We start from the raw sequence: 18,123 nt of genomic DNA on the forward strand, positions 1-18,123 counted from the left end.
GTTTACAACTTCTCCACAACATGCCAACGTGGCAGTAATAAAATATTATTATTATTTTTTTTCTCTTTTCGTCATGCTGCTAGTAAAAGCCGAAGACCAACAAAACGTGGGAATTTCAAATTTCACAAATTTCAGATTTTAGAACGAAGACCTCTCTCTCTCTCCGAATCTCTCTCCGTACAGATCTAGAAAACCCGTCGTCCGTCGTCCGTCGTGCGTCGTCCGTCGTCCGGCGCACCCATCGTCCGCCATCCGTCGTCCGGTGAGTCCTCTGGAGAACCCGTCGTCCGGCGCACCCGTCCAACGCTGCCCAGTCCTCTGGAGAACCCGTCGTCCGGCGCCGCACCCGTCGTCCGCCGTCCAACGCTGCCCAGTCCTCTGGAGAACCCGTCGTCCGGCGCACGTCGTCCGTCGTCCGGCCGTCCAACGCTGCCCAGTCCTCTGGAGAACCCGTCGTCCGGTGCACGCCGTCCGTCGTCCGGCCGTCCAACGCTGCCCAGTCCTCTGGAGAACCCGTCGTCCGGCGCACCCGTCGTCCGCCGTCCAACGCTGCCCAGTCCTCTGGAGAACCCGTCGTCCGTCGTGCGTCGTCCGTCGTCCGCAGTCCGTCGTCCGGTGCTTCCAACGCTGCCCAGTCCTCCGAGTTCTGAAATTTGCCTCCGGTCAGTGACGTCGCCGGCTCCGTCGTCCGGTGCTTCTGTCGTCCAGCGCTTCCCTCTCTCTCTCTGAAATCTCTCTCCGTACAGATCTGCTCTCCGGTCAGATCTCTTGGCGGTAGGCGTCCTCCGTCGTCCGGCGTCCCCACCGGGTAGAAGTCCCTTCTGAGGATGTTGTGGGTGAGTTTTGTTTGAGCTTTCTCTGGCTCTCAGTATTAGTTTCTACTTTAGGAGGTGGTTCAGATCGGTGTGGTTCCTTCTTTGTTGTGCAGAGGTTGTTGTAAGCCCTCCGTTTGTGTTTCTTCCTCTGGTGAAAAGCTTATTGCGATCGGATTTCCATGTTGCCGCCCAGAACTGTTGGGTTCGCAAAGGTGGTGCTTTTACTGGAGAGATTAGGTACGTTTTACATCGTATTTCCTTATCTCTGTTTCAGCGCAGTTTAAAGTAGAATGATTTGCCAAAATGGGTTTTGGTTTTGCTAATTGTAAGTTTCATAGAGGGCAAATGATAAGAATGCAGTCATTAATGATTCGTGATGTTTGCGTTATTGAATGGGCTATCTGAATGAATACTTCTTATTGAGCATTAGGTTCAAAGTTTCATTATCAATTCTTCAATATTAGGTAAGAGGTTTATGTTTTATGCACTTATCCCAAAAGAACATGACAAAAAAATAAAATAAAATAACATAAAAATGTCTGTTGTCATTGAGACTCTTTTTTGTGAAATTGCAAATCTTTTGATTAGTTTCTTGTACCCTACACCGTGGGAATTTTTTACTACTTTTATGAACATTCCGTATTTTTCCTAATTTAATCTACCACGTTTCCCATTTTGGTGCTTTATATGTTAAAACTTTTCCATTTTCAAATCATAGTTGGGAAACATTTTTTTTTTTTTTTTATTGATTATGTAGTTGAACTTTTTATTTACTTCGTATTGAGTTTTGTGCAATATGATTGGTTTTATGTAATTTATGTGAAGCTGATGTCTCTTTCCACAGTGCTGAGATGCTTGTCAATTTGATCATTCCTTGGGTCATCCTTGGTCATTCTGAAAGAAGATCTCTTTTGAGCGAGTGAAGTGAGGTAAGCAATTTTCCGTTGCCTTAGATGATATCTTCTCATATGTCTACCATATGATAGTTTGATTGAACAATTTTTGCTCCTATGGTGGTGCTTCTGGTGTTATAGATTGATCTACCACTTGCTAATTGCATTTTTTGCAATCCATGCTTGTCTTTGCAGTTTGTTGGAGACAAAGTTCTCCACAATATAATCGGTGGAATTAGATCCGGTAGATTTAGCGGCCGGATCTGTCTCCGGCGACGCCCATAAAAAAGGATCTCTCTCTCTTTGGCCGGATCTGTTGCCACCAAGACCCATCGACCGTCACCCATCGGAGCAACCCCCTCCCTCTCTCTCGCCGTGTTCCTGTTGTAAGTTTTCTGTTGTAAGTTTACAATGATTTGGTACCTTAGAGGCTTTTGTTTAGGTCATGGTTTTGCAAATTGAATTGTTTTAGTGAGTGAATCTCATGGTTTTGAAGAATCTTGTTGAAATGAAAGTGATTTCGGTTCGGCTAGTTCTGTTTTTGCCTTGCTGCTTTCGCTGTTCTTTTTTCTTTAGAAACCAAATGGAGATCCTTGTTGGCCTTTAAATGTAAAGGTTGTAGGACTGGATTCACGCATACTCTTCTTGGTGCTAAGAATTTACTCTTTTTTGAGCTTTTAACCAGAAAACTTACATATCTGGGATATTGCCGAGTCAACATACCATTAATTGATATAAATTCTGCAATGCAATTTTTCGGAACTCTCACTGTCTCTTTCATTTTAATTTGTTTTTTTACAGTCTGTGCTTTGATATGGACATTAGTGAAAAGCCAATGAAAAAGATTAGATTGATTCTATGAATCCATTATGACAATGTATTTTATATTGAAATTTGAATGATTTCTTTTGCACTTGATTAGATTGATTTTTGGGTTGTTTTTCCAGTGCACACAAGGTGCTTGATAAAATGCTCCACTGACCATTTTTATCTTCTCTTGTTATACATTTTCTCTCGTGCCAAACAGTACCATTTAATTTCCAAGGATCATCAACTCTGTTCTGTTGCTAGGAGCGCTATTATGTAGAGAGGAATTTGTTGGGGTATTGTACGACCAAGGTAACTAAACTCATGTACATGGAACTAGGCACAATTTTGTTACATGAAATTAGGCACATTTTTCTCTATGTTATGTGGGCTGGATTCTTTAGGGGGAGACCATTGGAATAATGACAAAAAATTGGTCCTTTCTTTTTTTTAAAAAAAAATCTCTGGGAATCATGCCGGCCCTAGCTTTGACCCTAATTAGTCTCCATTAAAATATATATATGCATTTGAATTATTTCAAAAATTTCCACTATATATATTGTAAGCATGCTTTTTTATTTCCCCCCTCCATATTTCAGCTAAAACGATGAAAAGAAAGACAAATGCTGTCTTGGATTCTATGTAATAATTAAGAGCTTTGTTCGGAGAGCTTAATTCCCAACTCCCAAGGCGCTTATACATGAGATTGTGCGATTGAAAGAATCAAAATCAGCACGTGTCTCACTCTCGACCATTCTCCTTAAAGCATTATCATATTCATCAACAAATTCTTTCAATGTGGTTCGTGAGTGCACGTACCCATCAAAAAATGCGTTCATACTTTCACTTCGCTGTGTAGTGTTCATTCCCGCCCAAAACGTATCTTTCATGTATGCCGGCACCCAAAATGTCTTCTCCCTATATAACCCATTCAACCATGCATTATCATGAAGGTTATACTTCTCCAGTAGATCTTTCCAGTTTTCCTCATATTCTTCACACGTTTGAGAGTCATACAAACATTTATTTATGGCACTCTTAATGCCATCAAAATTAGCATGTGATCCAAATTTTTCAGGGAACTTTTTCATAATATGCCACAGACAATATCTATGTCGACTTCCAGGGAAAACAATAGCAATTGCATTTTTCATAGCTCTATCCTGGTCTGTTATAATTGCTTTAGGGGCTTGGCCATTCATGCACTCCAACCAACATTTAAACAACCACACAAATGTGTCTGTATCCTCACTTGAAATTAGTCCTGCCCCCAAAAGTATAGATTGACCATGATGATTCACTCCTACAAAAGGAGCAAAGGGCATGTCATAGCTATTGGTCAAATACGTTATGTCAAACGTAATAACATCTCCAAAGAAATCATATGCTGCCCTACTCCGTGCATCCGCCCAAAAAACATTTCGTAACCTACAATCATCATCCATATCTATCATAAAGTAGAAGCCACTATTTTGCTTTTGCATTCTTCTGAAGTAATCACAAAGTGCTTGGGCACCCCCTTTACCAAGACGGAGTTCTTTTGCCTTATTAATATAATTCCGACAATCTCTCTCTCCAAAAGAAATACTCTCAAACCCCCCACTTTCAACGACTAACGAATTGAAATTCTTACTCAGACGTATTCCCGCTCTATCATTTAGCTCAAGTCTTCTTTTTGCAGCATCATTAATTTTTCTATTGCTTCTAAAAAATCTCGCTTTACCCGGGCTTAACGAATGATTATGCGTCAGCTCAACTTTACTCAAAAACCACGTTCCATCACCACATAATTTCGCACAAATCCTAGCACCACACCCTGTTCTATTAGTTGTTGGAATTGGCTTCGCAACATCATTTGTAGCTCGCTCGTCACCTCCACGAGTACATATAAGCATTATGTAACTTTTTATACCCTTCGTTTTTCTCGAGGTTCTATGAGCTACACCAAACCCAGCTTGCTTAGCATACCTCCTATAATAAGAGCAAACTTCTTCTATTGAACTAAAAGTCATTGATGACTTCGGCTCTTCAATTTTCTCATCATCCTTTAACACCACAGGTAAGACCACATTTTCTTCCTTATCACTCAACTCTTCATCTGGACTAAAAGTCATTAAATCCTTTGGTTGTTCAACTTTCTCATCATCCTTATCACTCAACTCTTCATCTGAAATAAACGTCGTTAAATCCTTCGGTTCTTCAACTTTTTCACCCACATCTATCCAAAAAAGAATACAATGTGTATTTATAAAAAAAGCCTAGAATAATAATAAAGAAATAAAAACAAAAAAAGTCAAAAATCTAACCATTTTGATGGTCGTCTTGATGGGTTAAAGCACCGTCAAATTGACCCTCGGTATCCAATCGTGAACTTGAAGAGTCCATTTTGGAAAATGCTATATTAAAAACCACTACAAGTTAATTTGCACCCAAAATGTAAGAATTTGTTAATAATAATAAAATTCTATTACACATTAGAGAATTGTAGAAAAAGTAAGACTAGACATGAATATATAACACAAGAATAGTGAAAGAAAATTATAGAAATGAGGGATTCAAGGTGGAAGAAAATTATAGTCAAATTTATTAGAGATGAGGGATTCAAGGTGGAAGAAAATTATAGTCAAATTTATTATAGAAATCTACTTGCATAATTAACATCCTTCTATGGTTAATTGATAAAAAAAATTTCCCACATATTGTATTTTTTACAATATCAAATTTATTAGAGATGAGGGAGGAGGGCATGACATTAATGCAATCCGGGAAAATTGATTGCATTTTCCCATTTTTGCCAGACATGCACGCAATGGTGGTAGCAGTGAAAGGTCATGCAAACTACAGAAGCTCAAAGAAGAATACAAAAAATTAAATCTTCCAACTTGACCGAGTAGTTGCCATGGGAGGCAAAAAACATGGACATACATCCAACTTTAAAAACTAGTGTTGGATATAAGGATAAACAAGTGTTTCAAATTTGAGACCATTTAAATACCTACTATTCTTCAACATAAGAGGGAAGAGAGAAGTTTCATGTTGAAGAATGTAAATTGAGGACATCTTTACAATCTTATGCTAAATAGGTTCTTCTTTCAAACAATTCTACAGCAAAAATAACATGAATGATAAATCATTTTGCCGCTACAAATGAGAAGAAAAAACCTTTAGCAAGGTAAAAAGGAACACATATTAGTTCAGAGATATAACAAGCTGGGAGTGTTTATGAAGTTGATCATTAAGACACTAAGGAAAGTATTTGTTGTGGGTACAGACCAAGTCTCAAAACCTGCATGGCAAACTTTAAGACTAAAAGGATGAATTTGTCAGTCCCCCTTTTCAAATTGGAAGCTATTTATCCTTTTAACATTAAATTTATGCAAAAACTATGAGCCCAACCTTCTCATATTTCTTTTTTGACAGACTCCAGACGGTTAATAAGATGCCACTAATTGGCATGCTCGGGACAATTCAGAATGTTTGTCAGATTTCTGCAATGAATGTAACAGAGAAAAACAGAAAGCAAGGAAGCAGAGCAAAAAGATGATCGCAAAAACACAAACACTGCAAATACAGCAGATTTCAACAGACTATCATTGTGAACATCAGGGCCCAGAAGCCAGATCCTTGCAGAAAATCAAAAAGTTTATGCGACATATCAATTACCCAGATGGCAGGAAAATTCCATATTACTCCTACCACACTATTTCGTGAATGGGCCCAACAAACACTAGATCCAGTAGTGAATTTAATAGTTAAAGCTTAGAGTCCGGGTATAATAATATTGTATACAACTAGAAAATATGATAGCAGATAGAGAGACCCGGCCACAGAGAGAGAGAGAAAGAGATGATGAGAAACCTTTTTTTAGAGTGGCCGGCCGGAGGCAAATTTCAGAACTCGGAGGGACTGGGCAGCGTTGGAATCACCGGACGACGGACGACGGGTGCGCCGGACGACGGGTTCTCCAGAGGACTGGGCAGCGTTGGACGGCGGACGACGGGTGCGCCGGACGACGGGTTCTCCAGAGGACTAGGCAGCGTTGGACGGCCGGACGACGGACGACGTACGCCGGACGACGGGTTCTCCAGACGACGGGTTCTCCAGAGGACTGGGCAGCGTTGGACGGCCGGACGACGGACGACGTGCGCCGGACGATGGGTTCTCCAGAGGACTGGGCAGCGTTGGACGGCGGACGACGGGTGCGGCGCCGGACGACGGGTTCTCCAGAGGACTGGGCAGCGTTGGACGGGTGCGCCGGACGACGGGTTCTCCAGAGGACTCACCGGACGACGGACGGCGGACGACGGGTGCGCCGGACGACGGACGACGCACGACGGACGACGGACGACGGGTTCTCCAGATCTGTACGGAGAGAGATTCGGAGAGAGAGAGAGAGGTCTTCGTTCTGAAATCTGAAATTTGTGAAATTTGAAATTCCCACGTTTTTTTGGTCTTCGGCTTTTACTAGCAGCATGACGAAAAGAGAAAAAAAAAATAATAATATTTTATTACTGCCACGTTGGCATGTTGTGGAGAAGTTGTAAACCAGATGTGTATAGATCATTAAAACATAAAAAGTCATCATGCCACGTAATAACCAAAAGAACAAAAATAATCATAATTAAAAAAAAAAAGAAAAAGAAAAAAGAGTAGCTATCAAGTTGCAATCAAGCAAAAGTACTGAGCTAGAAGTCACGTAGGCAACCACGTTAAACTTATAAATTTACTATTTACACGGTGTTAAAAAGTAAAAAAGAAGACCCATTTGTCCGTAATTGTGATAGTCAATGATATAATTAGGTTTTATAATTTTTTAAAACTATGAAAATTTGATACAAATCCAATACGAAATTAGTGGATTATGGTTGAAAAATTTGATCTGTTTAATTAAATTGGTTGGATTATGGTTGACTTATATAGTCTTATACTAATGTCTCAACACGACTAAAAAATGGACATCTGAACATGAATTGTTATATCTAAATATAATGAAATAGAAAAATGCTAATTTTTCACTTATTTTATAAACTTTTTACAATGTTTGACGTGCTTCAACATGTGTTTTTTAGTAGACTATGTGTCTTTAATCACATGTTAATACGTGTCAAAAGTTATAAAAGAGTTATATGTAGCATTAATCAATGAAATATCTAATGCAAGATTTTGTAAATATCATAGATTGGTGCGGCACAAAAACATGAATAGCTAGTACTACAAAAACACAGTCAAGGTGGCCGAGATTAACCCAAACATCTTCTAAGTCATCGGGGTGGTGTGCCCACCCCTCTAGCCAAAGAGGATGGCCACAACCACTATTTTGAACTATCAACGGTATTGGGTTGATCAACTACTCTCAAACTCTTGGGGTGGTCGTATCGCCCCTAAATCATTGAGAATGACTACAATAACTTTCAAAGTCATTAGGGATAGTCAATCATCCTAGAGTTATTGGAGGTGGTCGGACCACCCCAAACACTCTATCAAAGGGTAAAATAGTGGTTAGCCACCCATTTGAAAGGTGGTCCGGCCACTCTCTTATTTATTTTGTTATTATTATTTGTTTAAGGCCTTACTTGGCAAAATTTGAATTATTTATTTTGAATGAACGGTCGAGATCTTAGAAATCGGAGGAGTTTGCAAATTTGTGTTGGATTAGACCAGGAGGTCCTCGAGGCTCAAGAATGTCATGTGTATACATGATTACATGAGGCCCCAATAATCCTTTCACTGTCATATCCAAACTCCACTACGTGTCAGATCCTACGAACCCTGCGCATCCCAACAAGTTCACGATGTTTCACGAACACTCTGGCTCTGTTTCAAGCTCTCTCACTAGTCACTTCTAAAACCTGAGAGAGCACTCTCCAGTCTCTCGCAAACCTTTGTCACATTCCCACGCAAAGGTTCAACCTTTTTCCTTTAAATCTCTCCAAATCCTTTGTGACTGAGATTTCACCCATCGATTTACTTCCCATAGCAACCTCAGCCAGTGTTCCGGCTATGGCATCCACAACGACGTCGTTCCCCGGGGTGAGCCTCGGTCTTTCGCGGTCGATTCGGACCAACTGTTGCAATAGGAATGCTCTGTTCGTTCAGCCACCGCGGCTGAGCTTCTTTTCTGCCAAACCCAGATCGCTAAAGGCCTTGAAGTCGCTGCCACTGAGCAGAAGCGGTGCGTTTCCAAATGGGTTTGAGAGATTTGGTCGGTCTTCGCGGTCGCTTGTTGTTCGCTGTGATGCTTCAAGTGGAAGGGTAAGTCTTTTATTTTCATTTAGCTCAAAAAATATGAGCTTTTGGAATGAATTTTTGTTATTATTTGTCGAAATAGCACTGAGATAATGATCGTTTTAGTTTGTTAATTGAGTTTCTTTCACTGATTTTGTTCTTTATGGAATGCGCTCCCCACTTTTTTAATAATGCTAACATTAATCGGGTAATTGGGTTTATGTATTCTTTGAATGGTTTTTTCTTTGTTGTACAAGTATACATATTTTCATTTCAAGTAATTTGGTTTATGTATTTCTTTTTATTAGTTTTTGAAGCTAAGAATAAAATTCTGGCTCTGACTGTATCTCAAAGGCTATGTTAGAAATTTTCTCGATTGTTTTGTTCATGCTATTTGTATATATATATTTTGGTTACAAGAATGCTAAATCGAGTATAGTTGGAGCATGGGTAAGTGATGTGTTGCTGTAATTTGATTAATGTTTGGTTTTGATATAATGATAGATTACCCAACAAGAGTTTACGGATATGGCATGGCAAGGGATTGTTTCGTCGCCAGAAGTGGCGAAAGAGAACAAGCATCAGATAGTGGAGACGGAGCATATGATGAAGGCCCTCTTGGAGCAGAAGAATGGGCTTGCTCGACGGATTTTCTCCAAGGTTGGAGTTGACAATACCCGCCTTCTAGAGGCCACAGATAAGTTCATCCAACGTCAACCAAAGGTAATTCCTAAAATTTCATAGTTTTGCATCCCTTGATATACTTTGGCATCTGGTTGTGGCTCTAGCTAATGAATTTGGTTAACTTATGCTTTGACATTCATGTTAATTGGCTATAAATTCTGTTACTAGTTTTGGGACTTCCGTTGGTGAAAGCTTTTCCATCTTGGAAATGGGTGTACTTGCTCACTTTTGATTATCAAACTTTAGTACTAGATGCATTTCATGTACACACTGTTTGATGGTGTAAAGGATAGAGCAAGCATCATGAAATGTTGGTATGCACTTGAGTGATAGCTAATGATAGTTGGGCTTATTTGAAGACTCAGATATTGTTTGGACACCAAAAGATTTTAATTTTCCAAATTCATATCGACCACATCCCTCATGTGAATAAGTACAGACATGATATAGAAAAGACTCAACACATGCTAGCATGATAGTGTCCATTAGATCTTTTTGTTGTCCAAGATCTGTGTGCTGAGAAGCTAATGGGCTTATCTCTGTCTCTGTCCAATTGCAATAGGTTCTTGGTGAATCAGCTGGTTCAATGTTAGGACGTGATTTGGAAGCCTTGGTTCAGCGAGCCAGGGAATACAAGAAGGAGTATGGGGACTCATTTGTTTCTGTTGAGCATTTGGTTCTTGGTTTTGCACAAGATCAACGATTTGGGAAGCAATTATTTAGAGATTTTCAAATATCACTGCAAACTTTAAAATCTGCCATAGAAGCTATAAGGGGACGCCAATCAGTTATTGACCAAGGTTGAATAATGTTCTTCGTTCTTTCCTTTTCTTTTATTTAAATTTTTCATTTCGCAATGTGTGTGCGTGTGTTTGTTTTTGTGTGTGCATGGATGCAAGTGATTCAAGGCGAAGCTAGGAAAACAATAGAAGAACTTTAAAAACCCTTTTGCATTTTCTCTTTAATTTTTTATATTGCAATGTGTGCACGCACGCGAGTGATTGAAAGCGAAGCTAGGAAAACAATAGAAGAACTAGAAAAGCCCTTTTGCATACCACACATAGTTACATTGATTATTGTGCATGATGCAATTTGTCTGCCTTTTTGTGATATCTTCAACATTTTGGTGGATTTTGTTTTGTTCTTGTCCAGGCTCGTAGGCCGTGAATTTGAGTTGGAACCACTAGATGATTCGATTCATGATGTTTGTTGAAAAAGTTTAGTTTCTATGCATTTTCACTATATTGTAACGTTTTCATATGCTTTTTTGTTTCTTTTTAAATTTTTTGTTTGGGAAAAAAGAAAGTCATTGTGTGATTTATCTTGGTGGAAGAAGGATCTTTTCCATGTTTGATTCTTGTCTAATAGCTTTGTGTATTGAAGATTCTGAGTGTATTTGGTGCTTTGATAATCTCTCTGTCATTTTACTCAACATAGTTATGGGGAAAAAAAATAATGAGTTTAATGCTTAAGTGAGGTACACATTGAATTTATTGCAGATCCTGAGGGGAAGTATGAGGCGCTGGAAAAATATGGAAAAGATTTGACAGCCATGGCAAAAGCAGGAAAGCTTGACCCAGTAATAGGAAGAGATGATGAAATACGCAGGTGCATCCAGATTCTTTCCAGGAGAACAAAGAACAATCCTGTTCTAATTGGAGAGCCTGGTGTAGGGAAAACGGCAATTTCTGAAGGGTAAGCCCTTAGTCGGAGATAGAGTCTTGTCTCTATTCAGAAATTTTTATAGGGCCCCGGATTGAATTATTTGTCTTGTTCGAATGCCCGCTTTTGGGCACTCATCCTCGCAATTCCGTTGTGTCTGTCATGTTAATCTGAATGTACCTTCTTCAACAGGCTTGCTCAAAGAATTGTTCAAGGTGATGTACCTCAGGCTCTAATGAATCGTAAGGTGTGTGCTATATCCACAAATTTTAGTACCGTCCTCTTTTGGATGATGGTTGGCACAAATGTGCTAATCCATGCATATGAGTGGTGAAGTCTGGATATTGATTTGACCTATTTTCTCTCTTTACAGCTAATATCACTGGACATGGGTTCACTCATTGCTGGGGCAAAATATCGGGGAGAATTTGAGGATAGGCTCAAGGCTGTACTCAGGGAAGTTACAGAATCAGATGGCCAAATTGTCCTCTTCATTGATGAGATCCATACAGTTGTTGGTGCAGGTGATATGCTTAGTAAATAACTTTCAGATGCCTGATTTTCAAATACTTAGATAGCTAGCCAATGTAGCTTTCATAATCTTTGTTATTTCTATTTCAGAATGCCTTTTTCTTTCTATTGGTCCCCAATAAATTTGTACTAACTTACCAGAACTAACCCCTTCTATGCGGTTTGTGATTAATTCTACATAGAAATTTATGTTCTTCTCTGATCTCCACATCAATTTTGACAGCAGATTGTCGTAGTTCCCAGTATGTGGACATGAAATATAGTGAAGAATGACAATGTTGATTTTGCTTGCAGGTGCTACAAATGGTGCAATGGATGCAGGCAATCTGTTGAAGCCTATGCTTGGTCGAGGAGAGTTGCGTTGTATCGGTGCAACAACCCTGAATGAATATCGCAAGTATATTGAGAAAGATCCAGCATTGGAGCGTCGTTTTCAGCAAGTTTATGTTGATCAACCTACGGTTGAAGATACCATTTCTATATTGCGGGGACTACGTGAAAGATATGAGCTACATCATGGAGTCCGTATTTCTGACAGTGCACTGGTGGAAGCTGCAATCCTTTCAGACCGTTACATCAGTGGCCGATTTTTACCCGATAAAGGTAATAATAAATCACACAACACAACATTTGAAAGCTCATGTTTTGTTGAAAAACTAGTGTTCAGTATGACTTGCTTTGATGTTTGTGCCCATCAGAACACTAAAATTAGTTACTGGAGCCATCAAGGCTTATATTGTTCAAGCTGCACAAAGGAAGCACGATGTACTGCCGTTTATAATAATACAGGAATATGTCGTCTTAGAGCAAACAACATATATGTGTGTGTGTGCCTGCCAAACTAGAATGTTAGTTAATTTCTGTATACCTACCACCTGGAAATGGTAAACATATATCACACGTCCAGTAAGTACAGAATATGAGAAGAAGAAATATTTTTGCTTGTGAGCTTCAGATGATATGAACTTCAATTTTGTACTCTCTTTGGAAGTTGTTTTTGATTCAGTTTTCTTCAATTAGCAGCTGGGGTGTAAGGTTCTGAGAAGTTTTGTAGCCCATTTAGCTTAAGCGATGGGTTTTCCCTAGAATTAATGTTAAGATCTATGTATAGTTGAGAGCTAATATACTTTCAAATTGCAGCTATTGACCTAGTTGATGAAGCAGCTGCCAAACTGAAAATGGAAATTACTTCAAAACCAACTGCCCTTGATGAGATCAACCGCTCGGTGTTGAAGTTGGAGATGGAGAGGCTCTCTCTTCAAAATGATACAGATAAGGCTTCTAAAGATAGGTTGTATCGGATTGAAGCTGAGTTGTCTCTCCTCAAGGAGAAACAAGCCCAGCTGACTGAACAGTGGGAGCATGAAAAGTCTGTCATGACTCGCATTCAGTCAATCAAAGAAGAGGTATGTTGTTAATGTACTTATTCGTGTCAGTATTTTCTCTTTCTTATAATATATGTTTGTCGTGTCAAAGCTGAAAAAAGGTTTATACGTGGATTTAAACTTCCTAATTTCGTAGTTAAATCAATTGATTTCCAAAACAGATGGCGGGAGTTGGTTATAAATAATGAAGTACAAGGATTCTTATTTGACTAACTTTTCTGTTCATTTATACAGATTGATAGAGTAAATCTTGAGATCCAGCAGGCTGAACGGGAGTATGATCTTAATCGTGCTGCTGAACTGAAGTATGGGAGCCTCAACTCTTTGCAGCGACAACTTGGAACTGCAGAAAAAGAGTTGGTCGAATATATGAATTCTGGAAAGTCAATGTTGAGAGAGGAAGTTTCAGGAAATGATATTGCTGAAATTGTCAGTAAATGGACGGGTATCCCTGTTTCCAAGCTTCAACAATCAGAAAGGGAGAAACTATTACATTTGGAGGAAGAGCTGCATAAACGTGTTGTGGGCCAAGATCCTGCAGTGAAAGCGGTAGCCGAGGCTATTCAGCGATCTCGAGCTGGTCTCTCAGATCCGCGCCGTCCAATCGCTAGTTTCATGTTCATGGGTCCCACTGGTGTTGGAAAGACTGAATTAGCCAAGGCACTTGCTTCTTACTTGTTCAACACAGAAGAAGCTCTTGTTCGAATTGATATGAGTGAATACATGGAAAAGCATGCAGTTTCAAGATTAATTGGGGCCCCACCTGGGTATGTCGGATACGAGGAAGGTGGACAGCTGACAGAGATAGTTCGCAGGAGGCCATATGCAGTCATTCTCTTTGACGAGATAGAGAAGGCCCATTCTGATGTGTTCAATGTGTTCCTTCAGATTTTAGATGATGGGAGAGTAACAGATTCCCAGGGTCGCACTGTGAGTTTTACCAACACTGTCATAATTATGACATCAAATGTGGGTTCACAGTACATACTCAACACAGACGATGACGTCTCACCAAAGGAATTAGCATATGAGACTATTAAGGAGCGGGTATTGGATGCTGCAAGATCAATCTTTCGTCCAGAGTTTATGAACCGGGTTGATGAGTACATAGTTTTCCAACCTCTGGACCGTGATCAGATAAACATCATCGTCAAGTTACAGGTAACTTTCTCTTCAATGATGCTTCATTGACTTAACAATTATTTTCTTTTGCAAGCAGTTCTTTAAATTATAATTTATTATGGTTTTCATTTTTTCAACTGTCAACTTTACTCACGCATCCAAGGCAATAGAACTCCTGACCTTTGCCACCCCCTACTTATGGGGGGTGGAGGTGCCATTCGGGATAAAGGCCATTGGGAATGAGGATTGTATCATCTTCATGATGTCTATACTGAATTATGAACATATACCCGGTGGAGTGTCAGAGATCTAAGGAGTCAGTGCCACATTGAGACCTGACTAATCCTTCGAAAATTTTGACTAGTTTAGGTTTTCTTTAATGGATCTTAGTTAGCTGATTATGGCAAAACCATCTTGGAGCTGATTGTTGGGATCAAGACTATTAAATGATTCCACTCAGTGAATAGGATGTGCATGTTTGTATGTGCATTGTCTATGAATGTGGTTTTGTCACGATATTTGTTGGACCTTCACACAATCATTTATACAAGCATGCCAAACCTAGATCTTGATCTCTTTGAACTGACTTTGAGGAAACTTGTTTTAATGTTGTCAACTCCTCATATCTTTCTGCGACGTATGCATATAGTTCATTGTTTTTGGAACAACTTCAAAAGCTTAACTCATGCATGCATGTGTTTTACAGTTGGAACGAGTACAAATGAGGCTTGCAGACCGGAAGATAAATATCCAGGTGACCGATGCAGCTGTTCAGCTTCTTGGAAATCTTGGGTATGACCCAAACTATGGTGCTAGGCCAGTCAAGCGAGTGATTCAACAGAATGTTGAAAATGAACTTGCAAAGGGCATCTTGAGAGGAGAGTTCAAGGATGAAGACACTGTGTTAATAGACACTGAAGTCACAGCATTTTCTAATGGCCAGCTCCCCCAACAAAAGCTAGTTTTTAAGAGGCTTGAAACTGGAACAGAAACTGTAGCTCCAGAGGACAGAGAAACTGTAGCTGCAGAGGCCAGCCCGCCAACTCTTTGAGCTTCTTGTATTTAGTTTCATTATACGTAAGGTTTTACGCAAAATTTTGTCCAAAGTTTCTCTTCCTGTGTATTACTCGTTTTCTTTTAGAAATTACAAGCTTTGAGTTATTCAATGGTTGATATATATTAAGGCAGCGTTTTACTAAGAGGTTGCCAAGGATTCTCACTGTTTTCTTAGAATTATTAGTACATGCTACTTGGTTTGTGCCTACCAGAATCCTTCGTTCTCGCAAGTATCTGAGTGCTTGGAGTTCATGAGGATGTCAAGGGTCGAAAATCTTCAGCATTTGTAAAAGAGAAAATCTTATTTTTTTCAACTCTCGTCCAACACTTCATATTTTTTTTATTTTTCAAATCAATCATGTAGATCCTACATATTCGGGCAAGAGTTGAAAAAATAACAGCGTGCAATTATGTTCTTAGAACATTGGCAATTAGATTTGAGTTTGCCTCGATTGGCATGCTATTAAGTATGGCCCGAATCTAACTCTTTAGTCTGTCACAACTTCAAAGACTCTCAAGGCATTAGCAAGCTCGTTGGATCTACAAAGTGTTGTTGTCCTATTAATTAACATGTCTTCATCCCTTTCCTTCAAAAGTATCACTTATGAATAAGTTTTTTCTTCTTCTTAATAATAAAGATAAATTTTGTACGTATAATCAAATAAAAAAAAAAATTGTATAGATAAGTTTCGTTATATTGTGCTAATGTATGGGTAAATTTCAAACACTTGAGCCGTTCTTCACTTATGCACTAGATTAGTCCGGGTTTCAAACCTTAGCCAATAATGTGGAGAAAGAATACCCAACGAGATGTGTTATTTTTACACACATTTTAATGTGTGGGATCCATGCATATAGAATGAGTCTCACATGCATGTTTTTTTACACATTTTGTACACTCACATTTGATTTGAAACCCATATATATAGAATGAATCCCACATTCATGGATCACATATTAAATATGAATGTGTACAAAAAAGTGTGTACAAATATCATTTGCCATAACCAATTGGCAACTAATGTGCGGAAAAACTTTGTGATATTTTCCTTGCCGTCCCCTTGTGGGATTTTACCTCTCCTCCGTGAGTGTTCCTTAATGGGAGGAGTTATGGAGCTTGTCTCCGTACTCCTTTTCCCTTCATTGTTTTTTCATTTTCTTCTCTTTTTTCCTTTGTTCTTTTACTACGTCAGCTCCGTCCAGCTTCGATAATGGTGTTCCCATCTCCTCTTCATAACAGAGCCGTCGTTCTTTGCCTTCTCACCGTCCACTAGCCTTCCACTACTGCTCTTAGCCTTGGTTTTGCTGTTTTTTACAAATCTGGTTTCTTCAAAGCTTGAGCCGTCGTCCTCTGCCACCCCTACCCTCCAACGTGCCTCGCCAAAGCCTCCCTTGTCTGCTCCTCTCCTTGCTGACCTCCCCCGCGGCTCCAACCGTTGACCACGTGCCGACACTTGGTCCTCACTTGCTGGCAAGTGGCTGCCACATGCATCCCCACTCCGCCTCCCACCACCGTAAACGTAGGCCCACTGTGTTTTGGTTTTATTTTGTTGTGTATTTGGCTGCACGCTCAGAAATTGTTGACTACTTGACTTACAGAAAAGAATGAAATCATTGACTACTTCGATTAAGTTCTAATCTTCTTCCAAACACGTTGCACCAAAACACTCTCCGCCAGTGCTCCGGGCCTACGGATAAGGCGTTCACACCGCCGTTGTTCTTTGTGAGCAATAGAAATTATTTGTTCCCTTTGTCACAGAGATTGTGGAAGTTTATCACAATCATGAATTGTTTTCAGAAACATGGTTGGCTTTCGCAGCCGTTGGTTGATGTTGCTTGTGGAAGGGTAAGTCTTTGGTATTTTCATTTAGCTGAAAATCTTTGTTATTCTTTGTAGCAATAGCATTGAGATAATGTTCATTTTGGTTTATTTATTGATTCACTTTCTTTATGGAATGCTTTCTTTCGAGAACATGAAACTAGCGATTGGACGGCGCAGATTTGAGATACCAACGTGAGATCGCGCCGTCCAATCGCTAGTTTCATGTTCTCGAAATAAATAAAGAAAGCATTCCATAAAGAAAGTGACTCAATTAACAAACCAAAATGAACATTATCTCAATGCTATTGCTACAAACAATAACAAAGATTTTGAGCTAAATGAAAATACCAAAGACTTACCCTTCCACATGCAGCATCAACCAACGACTACGAAAGCTGACAAGGTTTCTGAAAACAATTCATGATTGTGATAAACTCCCTCAACCTCTATGACAGAAGGAACATATAATTTCTATTGCTCACCAAGAACAATGTCGGTACAAATACCTTACCCGGAGGCCCAGAGCGTTGGCGGAGAGTGATTTGGTGCAGCGTGTTTGGAATAAGATTAAGACTTAATTCCAAGAAGTCAACGATTTCTTTCTTTTATGTAAGTCAAGTAGTCAATGATTTCTTAGCATGTAGTAAATTAGGTGTCTGAGCGGAGGTATTTAGAGTAATGCTTTGTGCACAACAAATGTACACATTTTGTACACAAGGCTGACGTGGAAATGAGGTTATTTTTCCCCTCCCCATTTGCAGCCCTCACCCCCAATGCCTCTCTCTCTCTCTCTCTCTCCGACACTCTTTCTTTTCGCCCTTATTTTGTGTTTGAGGTGTTTGTTGGGATCCTTGCCCTTATCTTGTGTTGTGTTGGTTGTTGTATTTCTCCATTTTCCCTAGTCCCTTTGTAATTGTTTAGAAAATAAAAATAAAAAGTGAAAACAAGTTTTTTTTTTTCTTTAATCGGCTCCATGTCACTTGGTAAGCTTTCTTCCATAAAAGTTGTACATGTAACATTTCTCTAAAAAGTAAGTAAATGGTGCAAAAGCATACTAATAAATGCGTTTTCAAAAACTGTTCGCGAAAAAAATATTATTTTTACATTAAAAAGGATATTTC

The 18,123-nt window shown here is 39.5% G+C and overlaps 2 protein-coding genes and 1 long non-coding RNA gene across 3 annotated transcripts; 2 read left to right on the forward strand and 1 right to left on the reverse strand.

Moving 5' to 3' along the window:
* The first annotated feature begins 415 nt into the window (after positions 1-415).
* Positions 416-2,831, forward strand: LOC133859233 (uncharacterized). Its single transcript, XR_009898722.1, has 5 exons — positions 416-836; positions 929-1,052; positions 1,660-1,744; positions 1,904-2,094; positions 2,736-2,831. It is a non-coding gene; the product is annotated as an uncharacterized LOC133859233 (long non-coding RNA).
* A 355-nt stretch (positions 2,832-3,186) lies between these two features.
* Positions 3,187-6,516, reverse strand: LOC133860542 (protein FAR-RED IMPAIRED RESPONSE 1-like). Its single transcript, XM_062296127.1, has 3 exons — positions 6,374-6,516; positions 4,822-4,911; positions 3,187-4,733 (listed from the first exon to the last, which is right to left on the reverse strand). The coding sequence occupies exons 2-3, from the start codon at positions 4,898-4,900 to the stop codon at positions 3,187-3,189; spliced, it is 1,626 nt and encodes a 541-aa protein (XP_062152111.1). The 5' UTR covers positions 4,901-4,911; positions 6,374-6,516.
* Positions 6,517-8,251: 1,735 nt separating this feature from the next.
* On the forward strand, positions 8,252-15,388 carry LOC133859635 (chaperone protein ClpB3, chloroplastic). The gene is made up of 10 exons (XM_062295107.1): positions 8,252-8,767; positions 9,245-9,463; positions 9,987-10,224; positions 10,924-11,119; positions 11,279-11,333; positions 11,460-11,610; positions 11,912-12,220; positions 12,758-13,023; positions 13,237-14,163; positions 14,831-15,388. The coding sequence occupies exons 1-10, from the start codon at positions 8,516-8,518 to the stop codon at positions 15,173-15,175; spliced, it is 2,958 nt and encodes a 985-aa protein (XP_062151091.1). The 5' UTR covers positions 8,252-8,515; the 3' UTR covers positions 15,176-15,388.
* The last annotated feature ends 2,735 nt before the right edge of the window (positions 15,389-18,123 follow it).

This window comes from Alnus glutinosa, chromosome 2 (assembly GCF_958979055.1).
Source record: "Alnus glutinosa chromosome 2, dhAlnGlut1.1, whole genome shotgun sequence".
NCBI lineage: Eukaryota > Viridiplantae > Streptophyta > Magnoliopsida > Fagales > Betulaceae > Alnus > Alnus glutinosa.

What these genes read in the sequence shown, in the direction of transcription:
- LOC133859635 (XM_062295107.1), top strand. Translation starts at nt 8,516, where the DNA reads ATGGCATCCACAACGACGTCGTTCCCCGGGGTGAGCCTCGGTCTTTCG. An exon ending in TTCAGTCAATCAAAGAAGAG is followed by an intron (nt 13,024 to 13,236) that starts GTATGTTGTTAA and finishes TCATTTATACAG; the next exon opens with ATTGATAGAGTAAATCTTGA. An exon ending in ACATCATCGTCAAGTTACAG is followed by an intron (nt 14,164 to 14,830) that starts GTAACTTTCTCT and finishes TGTGTTTTACAG; the next exon opens with TTGGAACGAGTACAAATGAG.
- LOC133860542 (XM_062296127.1), bottom strand. Translation starts at nt 4,900, where the DNA reads ATGGACTCTTCAAGTTCACGATTGGATACCGAGGGTCAATTTGACGGT. An exon ending in TCAAGACGACCATCAAAATG is followed by an intron (nt 4,734 to 4,821) that starts GTTAGATTTTTG and finishes TTTTTTGGATAG; the next exon opens with ATGTGGGTGAAAAAGTTGAA.